Source organism: Netta rufina (genome assembly GCF_964035555.1).
Source record: "Netta rufina genome assembly, chromosome: 5".
NCBI classification, from domain to species: domain Eukaryota; kingdom Metazoa; phylum Chordata; class Aves; order Anseriformes; family Anatidae; genus Netta; species Netta rufina.
In genome coordinates, this window is record NC_140128.1 from 59,618,704 (window position 1) to 59,641,693 (window position 22,990).

Here is a 22,990-nt window from a genome sequence, read left to right on the forward strand (position 1 = left end):
ACCAGCCGCAAGACTACTGTACAGTTGGTCTGAGCAAGGTGTGTGTTATCAGGTGTTTGGGGGGCTACATTCCTGAACTTCTGTCACTTGATCTTTAGGTTTTTAAATGCATTTCTGAGGACCACTTCAGAGTCCACAAACCTCAGTGTGCTGGTTGTTGGGTGAAGTCTGAGAAGTGGGCAGTGTAGAGAAGCAGGGAGGAAGGACCAGAGCACGATGGTGTGCTTGTAACCTGTCCTGGGTAGTGCTCAGCTTTGCACTAAACCTTGCAACAACGGTGGACAACCAATGACCACTGTTTTAAAACTTAAACCAGCCAGTTAAAATCCAGTTCAACTGTTAGCTAAAAGTACCTCTCTGTACTGGTCACCCGTGGGTGTTTACAAGCTTGGTGACCTTCCTGCTGTTGACAAAGGCCCCTGTAATGTTTTGATGCACCTCTACCCACAAACTGTGCAGGTAAAAAAAACAATCCTACTTCATGATATCTCATTCAGCACTAATAAAACCCTAACAACCCAGTTATAAATTACTGAAACTTACCAAGTGTAGCAGCGCTTAAGTCAAAAGCGACATTTTTCCCATGACATTTAACAAAGATGGAAATACTGTCTAGAAAAAAGATGACTGATCAAATGACAAGTGTCTTTCCTCATGCGGTTCTGGAAGAACAGAAGGTTCATTTCACTCCATTAAACTGATTCCCGTTGCTTCATGGCAACATAAATGGGACTGAAGCAGTCTCCAGGGCTTAATGTTTTTTGCGAAGGCTAGAAAAAAATCTTGTTTGGATCAGAAGGGTAGAGATCCTCCAGTAAGCACTGACATTTGTTAGAAAATTAATTTAATTAGATCAGTTCTAAAGATTCTTTATCAAAGTCCCAGTAAAGGTGTCTTATGCTTACCTTGTGTGATGAAGGTCGCGATCCGTAAAGCAGGTAGGTTTTGGTAAGAATGTCAGCACAGCTGATGCACACCTGGTTAAAATGGTACAGCAGGAAAATGGTGTGGTGGCCTGTCAGAAGCTCAGCACCAGATACTCCATCCAGTAGTACGCCATCAGTGCTGTGAGTAACAGCGTACAAGCTTGTGAGTGCTGAAGACACCGCCAGGCTTGCAGGTGCTGTAAGTTCTTGATAAATCAAAGAAATGCTCCAAAACAAACGGGACAGTTCGAGGAACATGCACACAAAATAACACACTTAACAGAGGCAGGCAGTTGCATAAATTTGGTACAGAACAAGAGGCTGTAACTTGTAGTTCTGCCAAAAACGAATCTGAAGAGGGTTAGAAAATCATAACATGAATCAGGGTCATACTGTTGCAAAACAGCCTGAAATGTGTGAATTGGCTCAGTGTACTACTGAATAAGGGGCTGCAGAACACGCTGCCTGCAATAGCAGGGGACAGGATGTTACAATGCGTTAGAGCCTAGCTCTATATTCCTGTCCATAAACAGGAATTCTGCACGTAAGTAATTCTGTTCCTCCATCTGGTACCAATCGAGATCTCGGCTGGAATACCAGGGCCAGTTACCAGCACCGCTTTGTGAAAGGCTGGGTACCAGATGGAGGGAACCGGAGGACAGCAAGAGAAAATGATCACAGCTCTCTTCAGTCTCAGTTCTCAACTAGTTTATTCGGTTTACAGAAGACAAAAAATGAGGGCAGAAATTATAACCATCAAATAAAAGACTGCTGCTGCTGAAAAAAAAAGTAATTAAAACTTCTGTAACCACACAGAAGACAAAGTCGGTAGGAGGTGTACAACAAGGCAGGGAGGTTTAAATTAATTTTAGGGGGGGAAAAAAAAAGACAAACCCTCTCCAACTGTTGCAAGAACAGCAAAGAACTGTAGTGAACTACTTGATAAACTCATGCTATACTTGATACTAAATTTTAAGTTGAATTATACATTTGCCAGGAGTAGTTCCTTTTGACAGCGAGCTGAAGCATGAGCTCTCTGAAAGCCCCTTCCAGATCTGTTTCCACAATTCTGCATTTCCGGATACAGTTCGTGGCCAACCAAGGATTTTTTCAGGTTATCAGCACTTGGCTATCTGTGCTCCTGCACACCAATCACTTTCTAAAAGCTGATTCCACTAATACTCTGTGTGAATTTTTATGTGCTGTTAGAGGGCTCTACCCTGGGGTCTGAAGTTTGTTTCGTTACCACTTCTGAATTCCATTCCAAGGTTGGCATATTTCTTTAAAGTAATTTATGGGCACCAATCAAAACAATCGGTTAACAGCTTGGCATGTAGCACACAGTCCTGTGACAAATTTTATCCAATAGCAAAAGGTCTTAAAGGTGAGGTGTAGAAGTAATAAACATGCTCCAATTAAACAGGACTGGGTTTTATAAACCAATACCAAAACTATTACAGAGCAGATCTCTGTGAAATTGATCCTAGTTAAAGACAGACAATTATTTACATCCTGCTGCGCATACACCGGCAGTAACTACACAGTAACTACTGACCTACAGAGAAAGTACACTCACGTGCTAATGGCGGGTGGGAGTGACCAGGAGAAACACATCGCTGGAGAGATGACCCAAACCTGTTTTCAGGGAGACCTGTAACACTGCAAACCAACTGCCAAACTCTGTTCTAACCTTTGCAAAGGTTAAAAAAATAAAAGTTCTCTCAAAGACAGCTGGGTTCCTCTCCTCCCACCCCTCCACCCTCAATCATCAAGCTGTTTTTGTGGAAGACTGGTTAGTGGTATGGACACGGGTTACACACAACAACTTGTATATATATAAATACATATGGATACTGGAGGAAGGAAATAAAATCAATCCATTTGGACTTAAATTCCTTCTCCCCCCTAATTAGACATGTTCACGTTCATCAGTAGGTCACAGGGGTTATCAATGTGTCAGGCCGCACACTGTTTTATACAAATTGTCTTTGACCCCAGAACAAGCACTTGGTAAAAATCCTCCCAACTTCTTGCTAAAGCACATAACTGATAAGTTACTAGAGCTAACGAGGATCACCTAAAGTCATATATATTATAACAAATGCTAAAACTGAACTCAGTCCCATATAAAATGGCCAGAATAAAAAAATTCATATAAATAGTCATATATACACTTTGGTTACCAACTCTGTGGTTGACGGTTCTACAATGAGCTGTAACTTGGCAGCGCAAGTCACCTGTCCAACTATTAAAAAGAAAAAAAACAAAAACAGAATGCACCAAAAATAGTTAATGATCAGAATCATGCTGCTCTCCTCTAACCCAGAGAAGAGAATTTCAGCATTTCCTGGCTCGTCAGCCACACAGGCAATGGTGTCTCAAATGTTCCAGCAGCAAGAAAACCACTCGCAATGTCCTGCCTGCCGAAGGTTCTGGCTAGCACCATTTCTGTGCAAATTGTGGACGCTGGCTTGGCACTGCCACCCAACGCCATTATGAGAGTAAACTCTTACTTCTAGCGTATAAATGTAGCATGAGCATGTTTTCCAACACGCAGATGGAAAATACAAAACAATAATACTACTACAAAGTGCTACAGAGAGCCTAGAACAAAGGCAGATGCAGAAGCTCGGATGAATAAACGGGGTAGCCAAGAGGTGGGTCTGCAGCTTGCACAGTAAGGTTTCTCAGAAGAACTGGGTGTGCCTGGATGCTGTAGCGCTCTTCGTCATCATTCGTAGCATACAGCAGCTCCCAGGACAAATTTGCCCACTGACCCCGGATAGCTTCATTGTTCAGTTTTCCCACTTGTACTAACAACTCCTGGAGAGTGAGGACTCGCCCAGTGTAAATTCCCTTCAAAAACAAACAGATCAAAACGTTCAGTACATGCTGAAAAAAGACACACAATGCTTTAGCTACAAAGCACTACAAGCAGCTTTGGGACTTCACATGCTATGAACACCAGCCCTCTGAAGTAGCAAGCTGTATAAACTGGTCTCCCTGATTCAATTCTTCCATCTTGGAACACAATCAGCAAATTTTACTGCATCTGAAGAACAATGCCTTGTTATTTCCAACAACGGTGATGTCAGTTTCTGTTTAGTACAAACACAAATTTGGTAGCACAGCTTCATGTTTTGGAACACAACAATGGGGGGAGGAAAAACAAAAAAACAGTGGGAAGGAAACCAAACCTTGACACTGCTAATCAGTAATTTTTCTTCTTACCATATTTGGATCATGTCCCAGCGAAAAAAGGTATGGCTTTTCCTGAAGAACTGCTTGCTGCCACTCAAGATCCGATACCAGCCCGATGTACCAATCATTTTCGTATTCTTCCAGATAGTTAACTAGTTCTTTGAAGTTCTCAACTGGCCCCAGGCTTGCTTTGTCAACCATCAGTTTAAAAGTGTATCTGAAACATACAGAAAGACCTACAGTAAGCACTGCTGCAAAGACAGGAGGAAGAAAGCCTCTCAGCAGTGCCAACTTGCTAAGTTACCACTTGTCAGCAGAGGAACTGGAAGTTAGTAGGCACAACTTTTAGCTCACCTAGACGTGAAACACATTTGCTGAAACATCTTTCCTTCACTTCAAACACTGTTCCCTCTGCCTGATAATGGAAAGTGCCAAACATTGAACTCCATCGCAATTCTATTAGATTTTGTGTTTTTCCCACTTCAGAAGGCAGATTTCCAGTATTGGAGGCAGCTGCAGTGGGGAAGGGACTACGGAAGGACATCACAGGCTTCACAGCTCAGGGTTACAGGCAATATTCATGTAGAAAGAAGCTACAAATTTATTTAAATATTATGGTTTTAAAATGAACTACTCTTAGCAAACTGATACTTTCAAAGCCCAGTACTCCTGTATCACTGTTCAGATCTGTGAGTCTGTTTACCTGAATGCTTTCAGGGCAAGCTGGAACAGCTCTGGTTTGCCCGTTAGCCAGTCCAACCCAACAGACCACGGGATGCCACCGGTGTATGCTCTGAACACATGGCTCGGGGCTGGCACAGTGTTATCCAGTCCAAACAGACCAAAGCAACACGACAACACACCATGGACATACAAATCTTTCAAAGCTTCATCTTTCATGAGGTCTTCAAGTAAATTGGAAGGCTTTTCTGTCAGATGAAAAAAGTCCAGCTGACTCAAAATGAAATGGTACCACTCTTCTGGAAACCTCTGCCGCATTTCATTGACTTTCGAAGTAGGCACCGGGGCCGTTCGCCATTCCTCAGGGATGCTCAACAGCTCTGAGTACGAGCAACTGAACTCAACCTGAGGTAAAATTTCTTCCTGTTTTCCTTTGTCTACAGCAGGGAGCCCAAGGACAACAGCCCTGTGTAACTTATCATCTGGTGACATTTCCTGTAGGACATCTTGGCCCTGCGTTTCTACAGATCCTGGAATAGAGAGATGTGCTTTTGGTGTCATTCCCAAACGTCCAGGTTCTCTTCTGTCTCTCATTTTGCCCCTGGGTTCGAGATCAAAAATGTCACTATCATCAGTCCAGTCCTCAATTGTATCAACAGTAAAGCTATCTTCATCCCTCAGAGGCCTGGGTGTTCCTGCTGCACTGCTGTGCTGATTTTCTGGAAATGATCTTTTTTTGTTCTTGTCCACACTGCCCAGGTTGTCCCGTGTTTTTGATTTCTTATAACAATACTGGACAAGCATCCATACAAGCACTTTAATGAAATCATCTTTCAGGTGCTTCAAATTCTCATGGGAGTCGATTATTCCAGATAACACATTTCTGGCGTCGGAATACAGTCTCACAGGTAAAACAGTACAAGGAGTCAAAATGTGTCCAAAATGGTTGTTAAGAGAGAGAATCTTTGTGTGCTCCTGGTGTTCGAAGGCCATTTCAAAAATCTCATCAACTTTGTGAGCTTCAGCAGCATGACAGGATGTTTCCTGCAATTCTAGCCCCTAAGGCACAAATGAGAACAATTTGGGTTTAGTCTTCACCAGTACCTATGCTTAAATACTAGCAAGTTCTGTTTTCTTGCAGCGTTTTTCTCCACAAATGAAGGCATGCTCCATTATCAGCATTTCCAGAAGTGAGTTACCAACAAATCTAACCAGACATAATGATAACCCCAAAGCAGTCACTACGCTGCTAGGCACAGATAAGAGTCTTAGGAAAAAAGCCAACAACTTCGCCTCATGAAGATCTGTATTAACGAGCTTACTAAAAATGTTATGTTACAAGGTAGATGATAAATAATTTCACAACTGCTAAGCACGTCAGCTCTAAGACCAGTTAATATAGAAATAACACTTATCATAAAAAAATTGACTGTAACGTCAGGTAAATTAATGACATTGCGTAAGTAACCAGTAAGTTACTTATACAGTGAGTTAATCCTCAGCATGCACTTACCTTAATGTTAACACCACAATAAGTGAAGCCTTTTTCTAGCACCAATATCCACATCAATCTATCCTGAAAACGGCACAGGTAATGTGATCCAGGTAGAAAGAGACCTAGACAAGAAAAAAACAACAAAAAATACCCAGAAGCTGTGGTATAACTGTAGCATTATATCAACAAAAGCCTTTTCCACACACCAGCTAAGAAATTGGACTGTGTACACAAAACATTCAACATAAAAAAATAATTAAAACTGGCTAATTAATACCCTAGAATCTTAAAGGAATTAGCTGCAAAGATACATATTGAAATTGTGGTGCTATCTTTGAAAACGCTGTGGAAAAGTGTGGAACCATTACAGAACCACAGGACAACAGTTTTCATCCTGGACCAGGGTTAAGCAACCCCACCCTCAGTTCCCTTTGTGGATGTGACCGTCACGATTAACGATTGTCTTTGGCTGCATTTCCAAGTGCACAGCTCCCACGGGAATCACTTGGAGATCTGAAATTCTTCTGACTGCTGAATACAGGAAAGAATCATCAGCTAGCACATGGGTACCTTGATGGCCCTGCTTACTGTGGAGTACAGAGTTTACTCGTCATGGGGGAAATAAAAATCTAACTCAACACGAGTTGGTACCTACACTACCAGTTCCTAAATTAATTTGTCTGCAATGATTAGAAATATCCCCCAGGATGCAAAATCCAGAGTGCTGCACAACTGTCAGATTACCAATGACATGGTGTTGTACCCATTTTACAGATCCATAAATAGAAGCAGAGAAATGAAGACCTACATTTTCAGGAACACCTATTTCTAAGGGCTTCTCTTTAAAGATATGTGAGCCAGTATCATACACATTGAACGCCAGCAACAGATACAATGGGAATCACCTGTGGTCTTTCTGAAGTACCCCCATAAGTAAATAAATAAATTCCATCACACTTTCTTGAGTCTGACATCACTAAAAATGCAGCCACGCAAGAACAACTGAAATTTGAAAATTAAGACCTGAACAGTTCAGGCCACAGTTCAAATTGATTAGTATTAAAAAAAATATCCCACAATCCAGCTCTCACTGTAAAAATTAAATTACTTATGTCAAAAAAACAAAAATCAAAAAACAAAAACAAACAAAAATAAATAAAACAAAACAAACAAAAAAACCAAACACAACCATAGTATTATTTTTCTCTTCTACCTATTTCAGTAGAAAAGGCAATGCCAAACTTCTGAGCAACTGGTGGATAATGATCTATTTAAGTTACAGCCTACTGTCAGCTCCTCCAACACAATGGTGCTGTTCTTAGCACAAGGTACCTTTAGTGCCAGTTTACAACTTGCTTCTGCTCTCTTTCACATCCAAGTGATCACTCACTTGCAGGGAGAATTTCAGTTTTAGAATGTTGTAAAATGGAATTAGTGAAACCAACCATTAATCTCTAGTTAAAATTTAAGTAACCTTTTCTATCCCAGTGAGCTAATGAAGTGCATTTTCTTGCTAACATTTTGCGAAGATTTTAATATTCTTCTTGGTAGCTGTTAAAGCTACTAAAACTCCTTAACATAGAAAAAAGTATGATTTTAAATTAAAATAGAGACACACAAAGTGGTACGTCTTCAAATTTTAACTCAGTTGAGAACACAGCATTTTTTCTTGCTTGAAGATGTTCATTCACAGATTTTCCCATTAAAGAGAGGACATTTTTACCATCAAGACTGGTGTTTTAAATTATTGAATCTGAGGTCACCACAGCCATAATGGCAATGGGGAAATAGAAAAACACACACAGAGGCTGATCGAGTAGACAGTGAAGCATCTCTCTATACTTTAGAGAAAAAAAAAACTTACTAGTTTTTAATACCTTTCCACCTGTACTAAAACTGCAGCAATATTTCCTAGTAAAGCACTTGCATACATTCTTCAGGAAAGAGTGATTAAGGTTAACTTCCACTCTCTTTAAATATCAGTCCAAGCCATTTCCAGTTGCAAGCCATTTTCTAAGAGGCTTATGTAAATGTTTATCTCTTGTCAAAGTGCAACGATTATTTATGTTATACAAAGACTGTTTCCCTAGAAAACGAGCTTGCTATTTTAACAGTTATCCTGTCTCCAGCTGGGGGAAAAATCAGCATTTCCTCACTTCTGTTTATATAAATCTGTGAAATACCCATCTTGATGTCTTTCACAGGCTTTTTGACAAGAAATGTTGTTACAACCTCACCCTGACTGCCTGCATGAGATATGACACTGTCTCATCAACTGTTTCTGGTCTCAGCTGTGCACAGCTAGTTTAGTCTACAACATATTTTACAAACATCCAGTCCATATCCATCCTACCTAATTCATGTATCAAAATTAACAAAATCACCTTGAACAATGGAACTGATGAAAACAAAAGTGCATACATAAGCTCAAAGAGCAGTTTGAAACCTCCTTCTCTTCACTATTAAGAGAACTCCTCAATACACTTGCCTCTAATCAGGTGAGATAAATCCATAGCACCTTTCTTGTTCAGTATAGAAAGATTAGGATTGATACTGTTTCATCGCAGTTTTGTTTCTGCTTATTTCAAAGGCAACAAAGAATTGTTTTCTTACAAGAACATATGAAGCAGAGAGGTATGAGAAGTAATCACGTTTTCTTCAAATGAACAATCACTGAATATCAGATTTAACCTACGCATTTGAAATATGGTTTCAATCAGATGCTGCTTCTCATATTCCCCAGCAAAATCACATTTCTCAAAATATTTATATACATTCCATCACAGTGCTGCTAGCACACCTACCTAGGCTACCGGCTGCTAATGCAGACTGCAGAGCAACAGCCAGACTTGGAACCATCTGCTGGTAGTACACTGTATCGGAGCAAACACATGCTGTAGCGCCCACCGGTCCTGGCCAGCTTCGGATAGGCCTAGGAAACCCGATCAAAAATACCGGTAGCGTGAAGAGTGGCAGCAGTGGAGAAGAAAGGAGCGCAGAGAGGGCGATGAAGATCAGCAGGATTGGGAAGAAAACCACATTCAGAGTGATTAAGGTGGCGGTAGATTTGCGACGTTGTTTTTTCTCTGTCCACGATGTCAGAAGAATGGCGATGGCGAACTGCAGCTTGGAGACAAACTGAAGCAGTCGATCCCGTAGGATGCCGACCTGCAAGGCACATATACAACAAGCACGTGCTTATTTATCCTCTGTATCGGAACACATTCAGCACTGCTAAAGCTGCCTTATCTAGAATAATTTTGAGAAAATGAAGCATGATTATCATTGATAATGATAATTATGGCAATTACCAGCAAGAGTCTGATTCCTGTATCAAGGCTCCTGTTCCACCAGAGGTCTGGACTGAGCACCAGCATTTGTGCCACTGACACAACCACTATGTCCAGCAGGGCATTCTCTGTGTTCTGCCATACCTAAAATGGAGATACGTTAGACATACATTTAAAAATGTCTTTATCTTTTCTCTGCTTTCCTGACCTGGAATATTTCTTCCAAGTCATTTTAATACTTAAACCACATAGAAGAGAATTGCTTAGGCTAATGTAATTAAATTTTGAATTACCATCCTAAATATTCTTGTGAATCCAATGCAAACAGACACAGAATGGAGATTTTGTAGCGAACGGTCTAGTGACAGGAATGCTATCATAGCAAATGGAGACACTGTAATTGAAACAAAAGAGTAACTGATTTCCTTTCAAAAACACAATTCAAGTTTACAGAGGTAAAGTCTTATTGCAGAATGGAAATCTTAGTGTAAAAAGAGAACTCCTCCCTTCATTATTACAAACTCCTCTTTGTGTTACACTTCCAGGATATCAAACAATGTATTTGCACTACTGGCCTGAGATTGCAACCATTTATGTGAATGCTTAGTTTTTACTTATTACTTTGCTCGTTTCCCTAAGGATAATGGGAATACTCATATTAACAAGTAAAAATAAACACGGAATAGTGCTCATCAATCCACTTCCCCAAAATGACACTTTTTTATGAAATTAAATTAATTTAAGTCTAATTTTGGCTCCTCCAAAGTACACAGATTTGTCCCAATCTCCACCAGCAAGGGGACTGTTCCCTTTAACTAACAAGTACAGTCAGCTTGAAGACTCCCAGTTCATTTTGTTTACCAAGTATTTTTGTTAAAATCTATTAGAGACATTTTTTTCAAAAGTGGATACTGATGTAAACAAAATCCTTTAAAAGGCCTTGCTTTCTGAGCTGGAGTTTTGAAAAGTTCATCTTCTTACATGTACCTCTTAAAAAAAAATCAGTTACCACTTTCAAATATTCTGAACCAATATTAATTACCTCAATGCATAATCAAGCAAAACATCAACCAATATTTTCAGCTACTTGTTTTTTCTTAGTTCATTCACAGAGTCTTGCACATACAGTAATTCTAGTGTTGTTTCAATCTCCCTAAAACATCATCTAACAAACAACAGATAGCGTGTATTCCTACCTAGTGTTAGTAAAATCCTCCTGACAACACCAACTTTCATTAGCCTTCTTTGCTTCTCCATGAACACAGTCACAGTCCTGATATCCTTTGGATAAAAGGGGTTTCGGAAGGTTCCAAACAAGTACACTCCCTGAATCTCTCTAAGAATCCACATAATTACAAGTAATACAATCAGGATATAACTTGCTATAGCCTGAGGACTGGCTTTGGAAAATGATGAAAAGCCTGCAAATTGATGCAGCAGGCCAGCTTCTATGAGAGCGAGTGCCAATACAGTCAAATAAAAAATAAATTCCCTCCACCCAAACTGTATTCTAAGACCACTGCGCATATGTTTAGATTTTCTGGAGGCTAAATGGCTGATCATGGTGTGTTTGAAGGCAAAACCAATCTCGCTTAGGTTAAGACTCAGTATGAACCCAAATCCAGTCATGAAGAGGATCACACCGAGAGTGCTGGGAATGAAATACGATGCTATTGCTGTTCCAGCAGAAATGAGAAACATTACTAATAACCTGTGAAGGAGAAAATAAAAAAGATTTGCTTGAAAAGAAAAAGGTTATCGACAATATTGCTATATTTTACCATTATATAAACAAAATTTACTTTGTGTTACTTGACATAGGTGAACCTCCTAGTCCAAACTCCAACAGTTGTTCCATTCCCCACAGAAAAAGTGCGTCAAGCGGGGGCAGAATTCCCATTGCCCACAAGAACGGCAGAAAAAGAAATACGATGTGCAAAATCTGGTTTGTCTGTTCTATAATGGGTGCGTTGACAGCAAACCTGGAAAGAAGAAATGCATTTGACTTCTGTGAAGGAAAACATAGCTGATGTGTGGGAAGGCTTTTTGTTTAACTAGTACAGTAAATCCAGAATTATAAACAGTACACATTCAATCTACAAAACCTCAACTGCTATTTTTTTAAAAGGAAACATAAGGACATATAAATTTATATTTTGGGCAGTAATGCATCAGCTAGAACACTGGAACATTGGCTTTTTTTTTTTTTATTAACAAGTTTGGAAGCTTTCAAATTACACAGATGAGCCAAATGTTCTAAGTATCCTAGTTATTTTTATACTATTGTGACTATAAACTTAGAAATACTTGTACAAAAGGAAGTCTAGAAGCTCTAAAACCTCAACCATTTTACCAAAAAAAAGTTAAGTATCATCTCAAAACTACAAAAACAAAACTTTTATGCAAGTCCAAGATCCAAGATGCAAGATTTAACACTGAAAGAATTGGCACGTTGCCTGCACATCAAGGTATCTACTCTCTTTAGGAACGTAAAATGTAATTTTGTACATAAAAGCTTTTAAATCTTTCTGTAAAAAAATATACAAATCAATATTAGAAGTCTGCATACATCCTAAGCCATACATAGTTCATCAGCAAGCTCATTTACTTAATGGTGGACTGCTAAGATCCATGACTTCTCTCTACTTCTTAGTAAATAAATAAGGAAGTCTCAAAAGAATTTGGTCAGGAATTTAAAGGTTTATCTCCTCCCGAATTTAGATAGAAGAATTTGGTGTCCAAGACCATGTGTGTAATTACCATATTGTAACTGAAGAAGCAGCTAGGGTAAATCAAAAGCGAAGATATCTCCAAGTGCAAAAGTGGTAAAATCAAACATGCTTTTTTAAATGCATTTGATACAACCCAACTACAAAATACATACATGTGACAAAGTGATATTAGTATCACCTGACAACGAAAAAGAATGCATAAAGTAAAACTAAAAGCATCTTGCTTTAAGAGATTCTACAAATGTTTCAGCTAAGACATTCATCTGAAAAGATGAAATATAAAACAGTCTCCCATTTGCACAATGATGCAGTTCTTCCTTATTACTAAAGCATTTAAAAATCCAAGTTCAAAATCCACATAACAAACACACAGCAAGGTTCACAGTGGTTTATCCACTCAGTAAAAGCCAAATTCCTGGTATTTTGGCCTGTAATTTATAACACTCTGCAGTGACTTTGCACAGACTAAATTAGAAAACATTGCAGGACAAAATTTGGATATAAATCTGGTACTCCTGAAGTTTGCAGTGTTTAAATTTACAGTTCCAGATCAGGAACGTATTTTTGAGAACATATTCTTCAAAAGGATGTTGACGCAAATGCTCTCGTACAAAAATACCGAAATCAACTCTGTAGAAGACAATTTTAGCTGTCCCTAACTTAGAAGCCTCTCAGGGGCTCTCTCGGGGGCTTCTGAATTTATATGGAACACTAAAAAAAATTAAGAACAACTTTTTAAGCACAGTGCAGACATCATTGTCTGCTGTGTGTTCTTCTAGCTTCTTTTGGACTTCCTACAGCTGATTAAAACCTCAAATTTCATCTTTCTTATTAAAATATATACACAATAACCATTACTTTAATTAGCAAAATGCTGCATTAGCTTTACCTGTGTGCAAGATCCACTGCAATGAAGATAAAAATGTAGAAAGGTCTCATCAGAGCAGTGATTTCGTAAGTATCCAGTGGCTGGAAAGTAGCTGTTTCGGTAGCTGTGTTTATGATTAGCGAATACTCGGCTATACATACAGTCACCCATCCAAATACAAAGATCGTAACAGTTCCTCCAATGTTGCTATACAGCAAGGTTATTCTGTTTGGTAGCAGATACCAAGTTCCCAGCCCACACAATACCCCTGCCAGAAACGAATGAAACACGGTGTTGATTATATACTTCTTGCCAGGAATAATAAATTTTACTGTCTCTGAACCTACACAGCTGGAAAATTCAAACTCATCTTCATCTGTTAGTGTATTCTGAATTTGCATTCTTTCTACTGTCACTGTTTTCTGTTTTGCATATATATTTGCCATCTGAAGGATAAGTGCAGTAACAAACATCAGTCCTCCTGAAAGTGCTGCAGTGTAATAGTCTTTCATAATGTCTAACTGGTACAGAAGTGTTCCTACTCCTCCCAAAACCCATGGCATCAAGAAAAGAATAATCTGATTCACATATATGTAAGGAGGGGCACAATAGCCTAATTTAAACCGGGGACCTCCCAGCACAGTCTGTGGAAAGCGCTTCAAAAAGAACTCCTGCTTGTAATCATTCAGCAGAGGTACATCTGGACCCATTCTTATTACTCAGGAATGCTGGATGAATATCATTTTTCCTGTAAAAGAACAGAAAGAAAAAGAAGGAAACATTACCAAATCTGGAACTCAAAACTTAACCAGGGATTTTTTTTTGTGTGTCCTGTTTTCATTTACCAGATTGTAGTGGAATTCTAATATGTTAGTGTTAGTAAACATATCTTAAAGCATCCATAGAATCTGCTACCGGAATACAGCTACTAAGCAAACACCTGAGATAGAAAAAAAGATTATTCTATAAATAAAGAATTTAAAAAAAAAAAAATCATTTTTACCCATCAACATTTTTAGTGTCATAGAATCATCACAGAATGGCTTGGGTTGGTAAGGACCTTAAAGCCCATCTGGGTCCAACCCTGTGCCACGGCAGGGACACCTCCCACTAGACCAGGCTGGCCAAAACCCCATCCAGCTTGGGTTGGAACGATTCCTGGCAGCCTGTGCCAGGGCTTCACCACCCTCTGAGTAAAGAATTTTCACCTAACATCCAATCTAAATCTCCCCTCTTTCAGGTTAAAATCATTCCCTCTTGTCCTATCTGCCTGTGTAAAATGTCCTCCCTACACAGCCTAGTCACAGAACAGGATCTCAGCATGCAAAGCACCACATGAGACAGCGACAACAAACAGTTCACTTTCCGTATCCTAAAACATACAAAAAAACAAACCAAAACAAAACACAATACTTGTGAGTTGTAGCAGAATTGGCACATCAACATCTTCTTTATGTCAACGGAGAAAGCTGAAAAAAAGGAAAAAACATTCCTGTAAACCTTTACAATGAATCATCAAACAAAAATCAGACATGAATACTCATTTAGAGGGCGTCAGGCAATGTAGAAGTAATGAATGCAAAAACGTAACTACAGTATTCAAATATAATTTTATGCTACTGGTCTCAAAAGCAAAAATCCATGAATGACAGGTATGACTATTCCAGGTAAGACACAGGTATTTGTCTTACAGCACAAGGAACGCAATGCAAAATAATTTCATAAATATTACTACTTTAAAAAGAGATGCTGAATTTTGTTGCCCAAGTACTGAAATTCTGACTTCCTTCTACTGGACCTGTATTATCTCATGAACACCCCTTAGCTATCACTGCTGATATAGTAAAAATAAACTCTACTGCCATGCAGTTTCCAGCCACCGTTGATTTCTTTGCTCTACAAAACCAAATACTTTCAGGTGCTTTTGAGCACATTTTACTCCTCACATTTAAACAGATACTAATGATTTGACTGCAGGCAGATACTGATTATCACAGGTCTAAGCTAGAAACAACGCCAATGAGATATCTTAAAGGCCATTGATAGGCATCATCACAAATGGAAATTTGCTTTCAGGGTACACCAAGTCAACACACACCGCAATGAAAAGCAGGACCCTACAGGCTTGTTAACTACTCTCCATGAACACAGTGGATTTTAATTGTAAAAATTAAAAAACGGAATTTGTAAACATAGAACATGAAATACTGAAACCATAAAGATTTTTTTTGTCTTCCTATTTCAAGCCATTGTATGTTTTTGTTTTTAAGGGAAGGAGAAGGCAGTAGTCAGTCATAATGGAAAAGACACATGCTGACAATGGAGAGGGGAATTCATCGCAGCCAATTCAAGAATTTGAAAATGTAACAAGGACACACCCAATTAAAAACAATTTTAAAATGTAATTAAAAAATATAATTCAGACAAGCTTGTCTATAAAAAGAAACACTGCTTAAAGAGCTACGTATGCATGAAACAAAGTTGCTCTGAAAGTTAAACACAGTAGATTTATGTGTCTGTAAAGGACAGAAGATGAGTTTAAAGAAATGTAGAACCAAAAGGTGCATAGTTTTCCCTTAAAAACAGTTTTCTGGCAGCTGTGATTTTCTGCTCTAAAAAGGTCTGTTTTTGTTTCACGTTTTAGCTTGCATTTGTGTTTGTCACTTTATATTGCTAACAAAATGTTAACAACACATTCCTCTCACAGTTTCTGTGTAAACAATAGACATCTTTGTGCGAGACAAAATCTATGCATATAAACAATATGGTTCTACTCCAAAACCTAAGAGCCATAAAAAGAAGTGAGTTTATTTATAAATGACAAGTCAAAGAAATATGGAAATGATACTGTCAGCTATCCTCCTGGCTTCCCAAGTCAGGTAACGCGTTAGGACTTCAAAGAGGCACTCGTGCACGTCTCATTATTTCTGTGCAAAGCCCTAGCAACAAGACTCCACACATTAGGAAGTGTTTACAGGACCTGGCTTCAATATACATTCCTAACATACAGGCCTGGCCCGACTGTGACAACTTGCCTGGTTACCCAAACAGCCTGCACGACAACAGTTTGTCATCACTGGCAGGGATCTAAGTGACTTAGATGCTATCGTAACACGGATGATAAAAGGACTTTAACACCATAAAACCATTTAACGTGTTATCCCCACGATATCCTCCCTACATCCACATTGCATAAAAGAAAGTGAGACAACACAAATCTTGCATAAGTTCGGGCAGCAATTCACATGAAGGTGTGAATTTTTGGCTAGGTAAGCATCATCATCCTTCGTATACACCGATGACAGATCGGTGCGGTTTGGTTTTATTTCAAGCAGATTACAAGAGAACATGTGTACAGCTCTCAAGTCAGCTAAGCTGCTGAAGCGGGTAAGGCTTAAAACTACTTACCTAGGTGGTCTTCTTTTCACGCGAGACTAAGCAAGGGTTATAAGCCACCTGCTAGCACAGCTCGGACAAATGCAAGCATGAGGGTGCAGGGGAAGCTGCAGACAGCCCCTGCCTGGGCAAACCCAGATGCACCTGTGCGAACCTACGTGCTAAAATGCCCACATTTCCACCCATTTCACCCCTCTGTTGCTTTTTAACTACGGAGAGACCAGGGCTACCTGGGGGCAGGCACAGAGGGAGGGGGCACCACCGGTCTGACAGAGCCGGCCCCAGGGAAGGGCCCAGCTGCTGCTGCACCCCCCGGGATGGCCGCACCCCCTCCTCGTCCCCGGGGGGCCGCTGTCTGCGCCTCAGCAGCCGTGATGGAGATCGCCTCAGTGAGGCGGGCACCTACCTCAGGGCCGGGCTCGGAGCAGCTCAGGGGATTTGCGGGGCGGTGGGGAGAAGGGGGAACGGGGCTGAGCCTGCGGCAGAAGGAGGAGGAGGAGGAAGGACGGTGGAGCGCTCCCCACACACACACACCAGCCCCACGGCTTTCCACGGGGAGCGCGAACAGCACAGGCCGCGACCCAACGCTCCTCCCCGCCGCCGGGGCCCCTCCGCCCGGCTGCTGCTGCCGCTGAGGACGGCGGGGAAGGAGGAGGAGGAGAGGATGGAGGAGGAGGAGGCGGCTACGGGCAGCGCCGAAGCCCGGCCTCACGGCGGCGGCGCCCCCTCCCCTCAGCCCCCGCCGCCATTTTGTCTCCGCCTCAGGGCCGAGGCCGCGCGGGAACGCCCGGGTTGCCCGGGGGGGAAATGGCCCCGGCCTGAGGGGAGCTGCACCGGGCGGCTTCTCGGTGGGGCTGGCACACGGGGTGCGAGGTGGAGGCGAAGACGAAGACGAAGGGCTGGCCGCCTTCCCCACCCCGCTGCGGATCGTTTGGTCCCGGGGCTGGCCGGTGCTCAGCGCCACCGCTTCCCTCAGAGGCTCTGTGTGTGCCTTCCCCACAAAGCTGTCGCCTTCCCGCTGTAAAATCAGACGTGAGGGACTTGTGGCGGATCCCCAAAATTAAATGTGAAGAGAAGCCCTCAGCTCACACAAGAGCTGTGCCAGGGGATGGTCGCTGCTGCTGTCCCAGATCCTGTAGTGCTGCTCTCGGAGCGTTGTCCCCCTTCCTCTGCTGAATTCATCGCCTCAGGTTTCTTTCTGTCCCTCTGAGAGCTGCCGTAAAAATGTCTGAGGCTGCTTTTTCATCACCTATTTTAATTATTTCTAATCTTCCCATAATAACAGACTTGTCAGACACTTGTCAGATTTCCCATAATAACCAAACTGGTCTGTTAATCCTTAATTCTGACTTTTTTACATGAATATTCAATATGCAACGTCTCAATAGTAAATTAAAACATTTAGCACAAATACTCAATCTACAGCATCCTGAAATCATATTAAAATAAAATATTCACGCAGACATTAGTCACTTTAATGGTCTTTCTCAGTTTATGTAAATCAAACTAAAGATGAAAATACTGGTTCTAGCCTCAGGTATAGGAAGGTGCATTCTCAGTTTTCTTTTAGGTTAAATAAATGTTAGCATTCACTGGCAAATTGAAATTTTAATCCTATACTTTAAATACTTCTCTCTATATATATTTTATACTTTTTCTAATTTAAATCCTTAATGCAATACTACTTAATATTTCAAATTACACATATTAAACATTGAGAATATTTAAGAGTGAGCACGATATAATTTATAGCTAATAATGATAAAATGTGTAACTGTATTCAATAGGACATGCATAAGTCTACTTTAATATCCATGTTATAACAAACACTATATGAATTCTTAGAAATAATTACATCCATTTTAATCTGAATCTCTAATAAAATTTAACACACTAGCATATGCTTAACATCTCAGATAGGCCAGAGGGATTTCTGTTATAAATTTAATTTGAATTAGATGCATTATAACCTTTTTGTAAGCTTGTTAAACTGTATTATTCAGAGACAATAAAAAGACAGATTGGGGTATCCAGTGTAAAACCTTGGGAACACTACCAAAACAAAATGCTGATTAACATTTACTGAGTTTCTTTTAAATGAGGCTCAATGGTATAAATAATAATAAGGGTCCAGCCTGCTGGAAGATAAATGCACGTGTCTCAAGCTCTGTGTGTTCTCCAGGTTCCTTGACTTAAGATTTGTTCACCCTGACCTTGAAATGTATCTCTGGCAATGTGATTAAAACTAAATGTAAGGTAAATAGCTTCTCTGTACAATTCACTAGGGTCTGTGGCAGGTATTTACTTTTTTGGCTGATGAGTTTCAGCCAGTCCTCATTTACCAAATCAACTACAGTTTTATAAAGGTGATGATTCTGTTCTGGAATATGTAAATCCTAAATAAGAATTGCAGGGGAAAGCAGACATTAGCTTTATTTCTTCACAAGCTCTGCAGTTTGTGTTTCAAAGCTCAGAGAAGGGTTCTTGCCTGCCCTCATTTCCCGTAGTTTCTCTTATACTCAAAAGAATAAAAAAGAATTTCAGTCAGTGCAAACTTCAAGCTTTCTAAAGGAAAGGGGAGCATGCTAATTTATTTCTCGAAAAGTTCTAAGAGTTTTCCCAGTCATATAAAATAAAACTTACTAAACAGAAAAGTGTTCAAATTAAATTCTGCCAACCTCTGGCTGCCTTTTCCAGATTTTCATAGAATATATAACTGCAAGCATGTGAATAGTCCTACTGAAACTAATAGGAGTCTTCATCTGCTTAATTTAGGATGTACATAAGCTATTTGCAGCCTTACAACTTGCTTTTTGGCTTGCTTCTTTTTAGTTTGTGAAAGGGCTATTAATCCTGAACCTCCAAGTAATCATTGTGTGTATTTCCATACTTTTTATGTTTACTTTCTTCAGAATGATGAATGCAGTAGCGAATATTTTTCTTACTGACCTTTCTCCTCTTTAAAGATAAACTGAAAAAGTGATTTTTGGTTTTGAATGCATCTTTATATGTATGGATAATAACACCAGAAACAGGTGCTTTATTGCATTTACTAACCATTAAGGAAGGTGGAGCTTGTAGGACATTATTCTTTTTAAAGAGAATTAGTGTAAGTTAAAAAAAAAAAGGCAAAAAAAAAAGCTTTCTTTCGAGTCAGACTATGAAAGTTATTTATTCTCTTTCTCCTGATGCCTGAAGTTAATTATTGCTATTTTGAGATCTGTAAGCTGGCTTTCCCAAACAAAAGATGTCAGAATGAAATCTGATTCCTCAGATTGACTCAAGTCTTTTTGTTCTCCGTTCTATACCAGGCCCATCATTTGTATAGCAGCGTGGCTTTCTGGAAAGCTGTGTGTGCTGGATGTATGTTATCCACACCTACTTTTCTGTTGCTCCCTTGGAAGTAATTCCTTTAGACGATATGGCCTTAGGCTGGCAGAAAAACGTGGCATACTAGGTAGTTTCCTTCTTTCTGGATGACTATCCCTTTAAAATAAAACCATCTACTTTACAAAAAAGTGCCCTGTTCCTACATGTGCAAGATACCTATGTTTTCCAGGGGGCAAAGGCTTCTCATGGCATTTCTGAACTACTATTAATTGTGCAAGCATAACAGTCATCCATGTAATTAATGGGTTTTATTAACTGAAGTATAACCTTCCATTTAGCTACCCTTCCTTTATGGAAGCTAAACATATACTTCAAGTAATTTGAGAGTTGATACATAGCTATTTATTGTGACATTAAATCAAGATACAAGTATTTCTTATCAATTTATTTTTGTGCATAATGAGGTTTGGACTTTTTTGAGAACACTAATCTTCTTCCAGTATTACTGCCAGTGGGGGATAAAACAGTCTGTGAGACTGAAGATGCCCTTGGCTTTTAGTTTGTATAGGATATTGCTAAAATCAAGAGCTGTGAACTGAATTCTGTTTGTTTAACAAAGCAAGGTTTTCCTGCTTGCTGTTAATGCTGAAAACATCTTGATTATGGAAGCAATCTAGTTAAATATTTTACATTTTGGGAAAGACTCACTTGCCTTTGAAGTCTCTTTCAATTGCTGTGTTTTGAGAATTTATCACTGATCTAAGGAGAAGGGGACAGAGAAAGAATTACAGATTGCAAATTTGTGTACTACTTGAATCGTAAGTGACAACCCAGGATTGACTATGGGATGTTTAGTCTGACAGGGTGTAACAGTCCTGTGGCCATACAGGCTTCACAGTTGTCATTTATACTGCAGTCCATGGCCACGTAGATGTTGTGGTTATAAATGGAGACAGACTGTGTGCAAGACATGCCACACACACTAGTTATTGAAGACTGGGTTCAGATTGCCTCCATCAGGCATCGAACTTTGCAACAGATTCTTGACCCCCCAAATTAATGCAGAGACCTAAGTGGGATATTTGAGAGGAGTAGGTATATGTCTGGAGGTCTCCAGGGGATGTCAGCACTCACTGAGCGGAGAGCTGCCAATGTTAGCCATCAGGAAACATCACTCCAGGAGCTGGTCTGAGCTGCTGGCTTTGTGCCTGTAATTCCTGGCTGTCCATAAGGTGCCTCCATGCACGCAGCAGTGACACCCTTGGCAGGGCCAGCAGCTGCTTGTGAACGTTTGTGTTTTTTTTTTTTGTTGTTGTTGTTCTTTTTCAAAAAAGCAGACTGAAGATCTCAGTGTGAAAATTCTCATGTGAAATTCCCACGACGTTTAGGAGTGCAGCTGTTGTTTCTCGGTACACACCGCAATCATCAGTTGTTCCTACGGCAGTACAGACCATTAGGCCCGCTGGTGAATCTCAAACTTCATGTAAAGAAAAGCATTTTTAGCGTAAGAGTTAAAGGCCTAGAACATCCATCCACATGCTTCACCTTGCTAGCAGCAACAAATGGATTTTTGTCACTGCTAGAATCACAGTTAGGAAACAGGACTGTGTTGGGGTGCTGGGGGTTAGGGGAACACAAGCCAACCACCAAAATGCTTCCAAAGAGCAGAGCTCTTACAGGTGGCAGTACTTGGACGGTAGATTAATATTTTGGATGAACTGGTTGCTCTTGAGAAGAAGTTGTGAGCATGCCTGTGTTTAAGCCTGTCCAGGTCTGTCCTAAGTAGTAAAAGTAGTAAAACTATATATATATATATATATACACACACACACATATATACACATATATACACATGCACATGCATAAATGGTAAAGTGCTGTTCTTTGCTGGTGCTCAGGATACATCAATACTGTTAATTAAGCTTCATTAGTTTGATGTCCAGCTTTTCTGACATGGGTTTTGATCTAATCTTTCAGAATCCTAAAACTCTGCCTTTTTTTTCTTTGTATGTGCAAGTACATTTAAAAAGGATTTTCATAATTTCTTTGTGTCCAGCTTCTCTAATAAGGTTGGACAGATTCTCACAGTTTCTGTTGCTAATATGATTCCTGGCAAATAGAGCAGAAGGTTCAGGAGAACAAAAGAAATGATCTGATTTTAGTAATGGTGCAGACTGAGTCTGTCATTTTTTTCTCTTTTTTATCCTCCTACCCTTTTTGAATGTCAGAACCTTTCCCAGCACTGCGTCTTTTCGGTTTGAATTGAATTCTTGTTCTTTGTCAAGGTCTGGGCATGATGAGTTTTTAGATATTCCTCTGAACAGCAGCTGTAGTATTTGAGAGGCTTATCAGTGAAATTCTGACTTGTCATAGGCAATTTTCGGAGAATGAACCACTTCCAGTGGAGCTGTTTTTGGAAGTCAGAAAGCCATATATCTGAAATTTCACTTAATATATTTAAATATTAAATCAAAGTCGGAGTCTAAGAAATACACTACAGTGTGAAGACAATTAGAGAATTTAGCTCCTGAAAGACAAAGAGGGTTACATTTAATGCTGTAGGTCTATTCAACTTGTGAGGTGGTCAGACAGAGGTCTGACTGAGGTTCTCTGCCCTGTGCATAATTTAAGAATTTCTATGAAAGCCTTAACATAAAACATATTCTTTCAAAGGCAATAGGAATACTGTTATGTTTTAAATTAAAGATATGCTTACAAACTTTGCTAGATTTGGATCTAAGGGGATTGTTCTCATGAACTACAGTTATGTTTGTCTTAAGCAACCTTTATTCTTGTGCTCCTGTTTTGGATGTGAAAAATAAACAGGCTGTATTTGCAATCTGGAGGATGGCAATTACAGATAACTGATGTGCAGAACTGTACAAGAAAGCAAAGAGTAAAGAGCAACATGGTTTGAAGTGAAAATTGCTTGAGCAGTAACAAAATGCCGACATCTTTTCCCATATATTTATTTATTGAGTGTACCGCAAAAACACCAGTATGATTAGAAATGAATTATAGCTCAACATTTAGAGACATAATATATTCCAAGATCAAAAATAAAGCCATCA

General features: G+C 39.8%; 2 protein-coding genes across 2 annotated transcripts in view; both read right to left on the reverse strand.

Annotated features, from left to right (window-relative positions):
- Positions 1 to 1,697: 1,697 nt before the first annotated feature.
- Positions 1,698 to 17,199, reverse strand: PCNX4 (pecanex 4). The gene is made up of 12 exons (XM_084287881.1): positions 16,996 to 17,199; positions 14,607 to 14,662; positions 13,215 to 13,941; positions 11,396 to 11,575; positions 10,790 to 11,304; positions 9,887 to 9,987; positions 9,615 to 9,737; positions 9,108 to 9,471; positions 6,322 to 6,425; positions 4,831 to 5,867; positions 4,158 to 4,344; positions 1,698 to 3,782 (listed from the first exon to the last, which is right to left on the reverse strand). Exons 3-12 carry the CDS (start codon positions 13,901 to 13,903, stop codon positions 3,531 to 3,533), a joined length of 3,552 nt encoding a protein of 1,183 aa, XP_084144007.1. The 5' UTR covers positions 13,904 to 13,941; positions 14,607 to 14,662; positions 16,996 to 17,199; the 3' UTR covers positions 1,698 to 3,530.
- Positions 16,816 to 22,990, reverse strand: part of LRRC9 (leucine rich repeat containing 9) — a gene marked incomplete at both ends in the record, with an annotated part of 72,727 nt that continues 66,552 nt past the window's right edge. Inside the window, one exon of the mRNA XM_084288011.1 lies at positions 16,816 to 17,607. Coding sequence (XP_084144137.1) covers positions 16,816 to 17,607 — 792 coding nt within the window. The remainder of the gene's footprint in view (positions 17,608 to 22,990) is intronic.

What these genes read in the sequence shown, in the direction of transcription:
- PCNX4 (XM_084287881.1), bottom strand. Translation starts at nt 13,903, where the DNA reads ATGGGTCCAGATGTACCTCTGCTGAATGATTACAAGCAGGAGTTCTTT. An exon ending in ATTAGCAGCCGGTAGCCTAG is followed by an intron (nt 6,426 to 9,107) that starts GTAGGTGTGCTA and finishes TTTCTTGTCTAG; the next exon opens with GTCTCTTTCTACCTGGATCA. An exon ending in CTTGCCCTGAAAGCATTCAG is followed by an intron (nt 4,345 to 4,830) that starts GTAAACAGACTC and finishes TGTATGTTTCAG; the next exon opens with ATACACTTTTAAACTGATGG.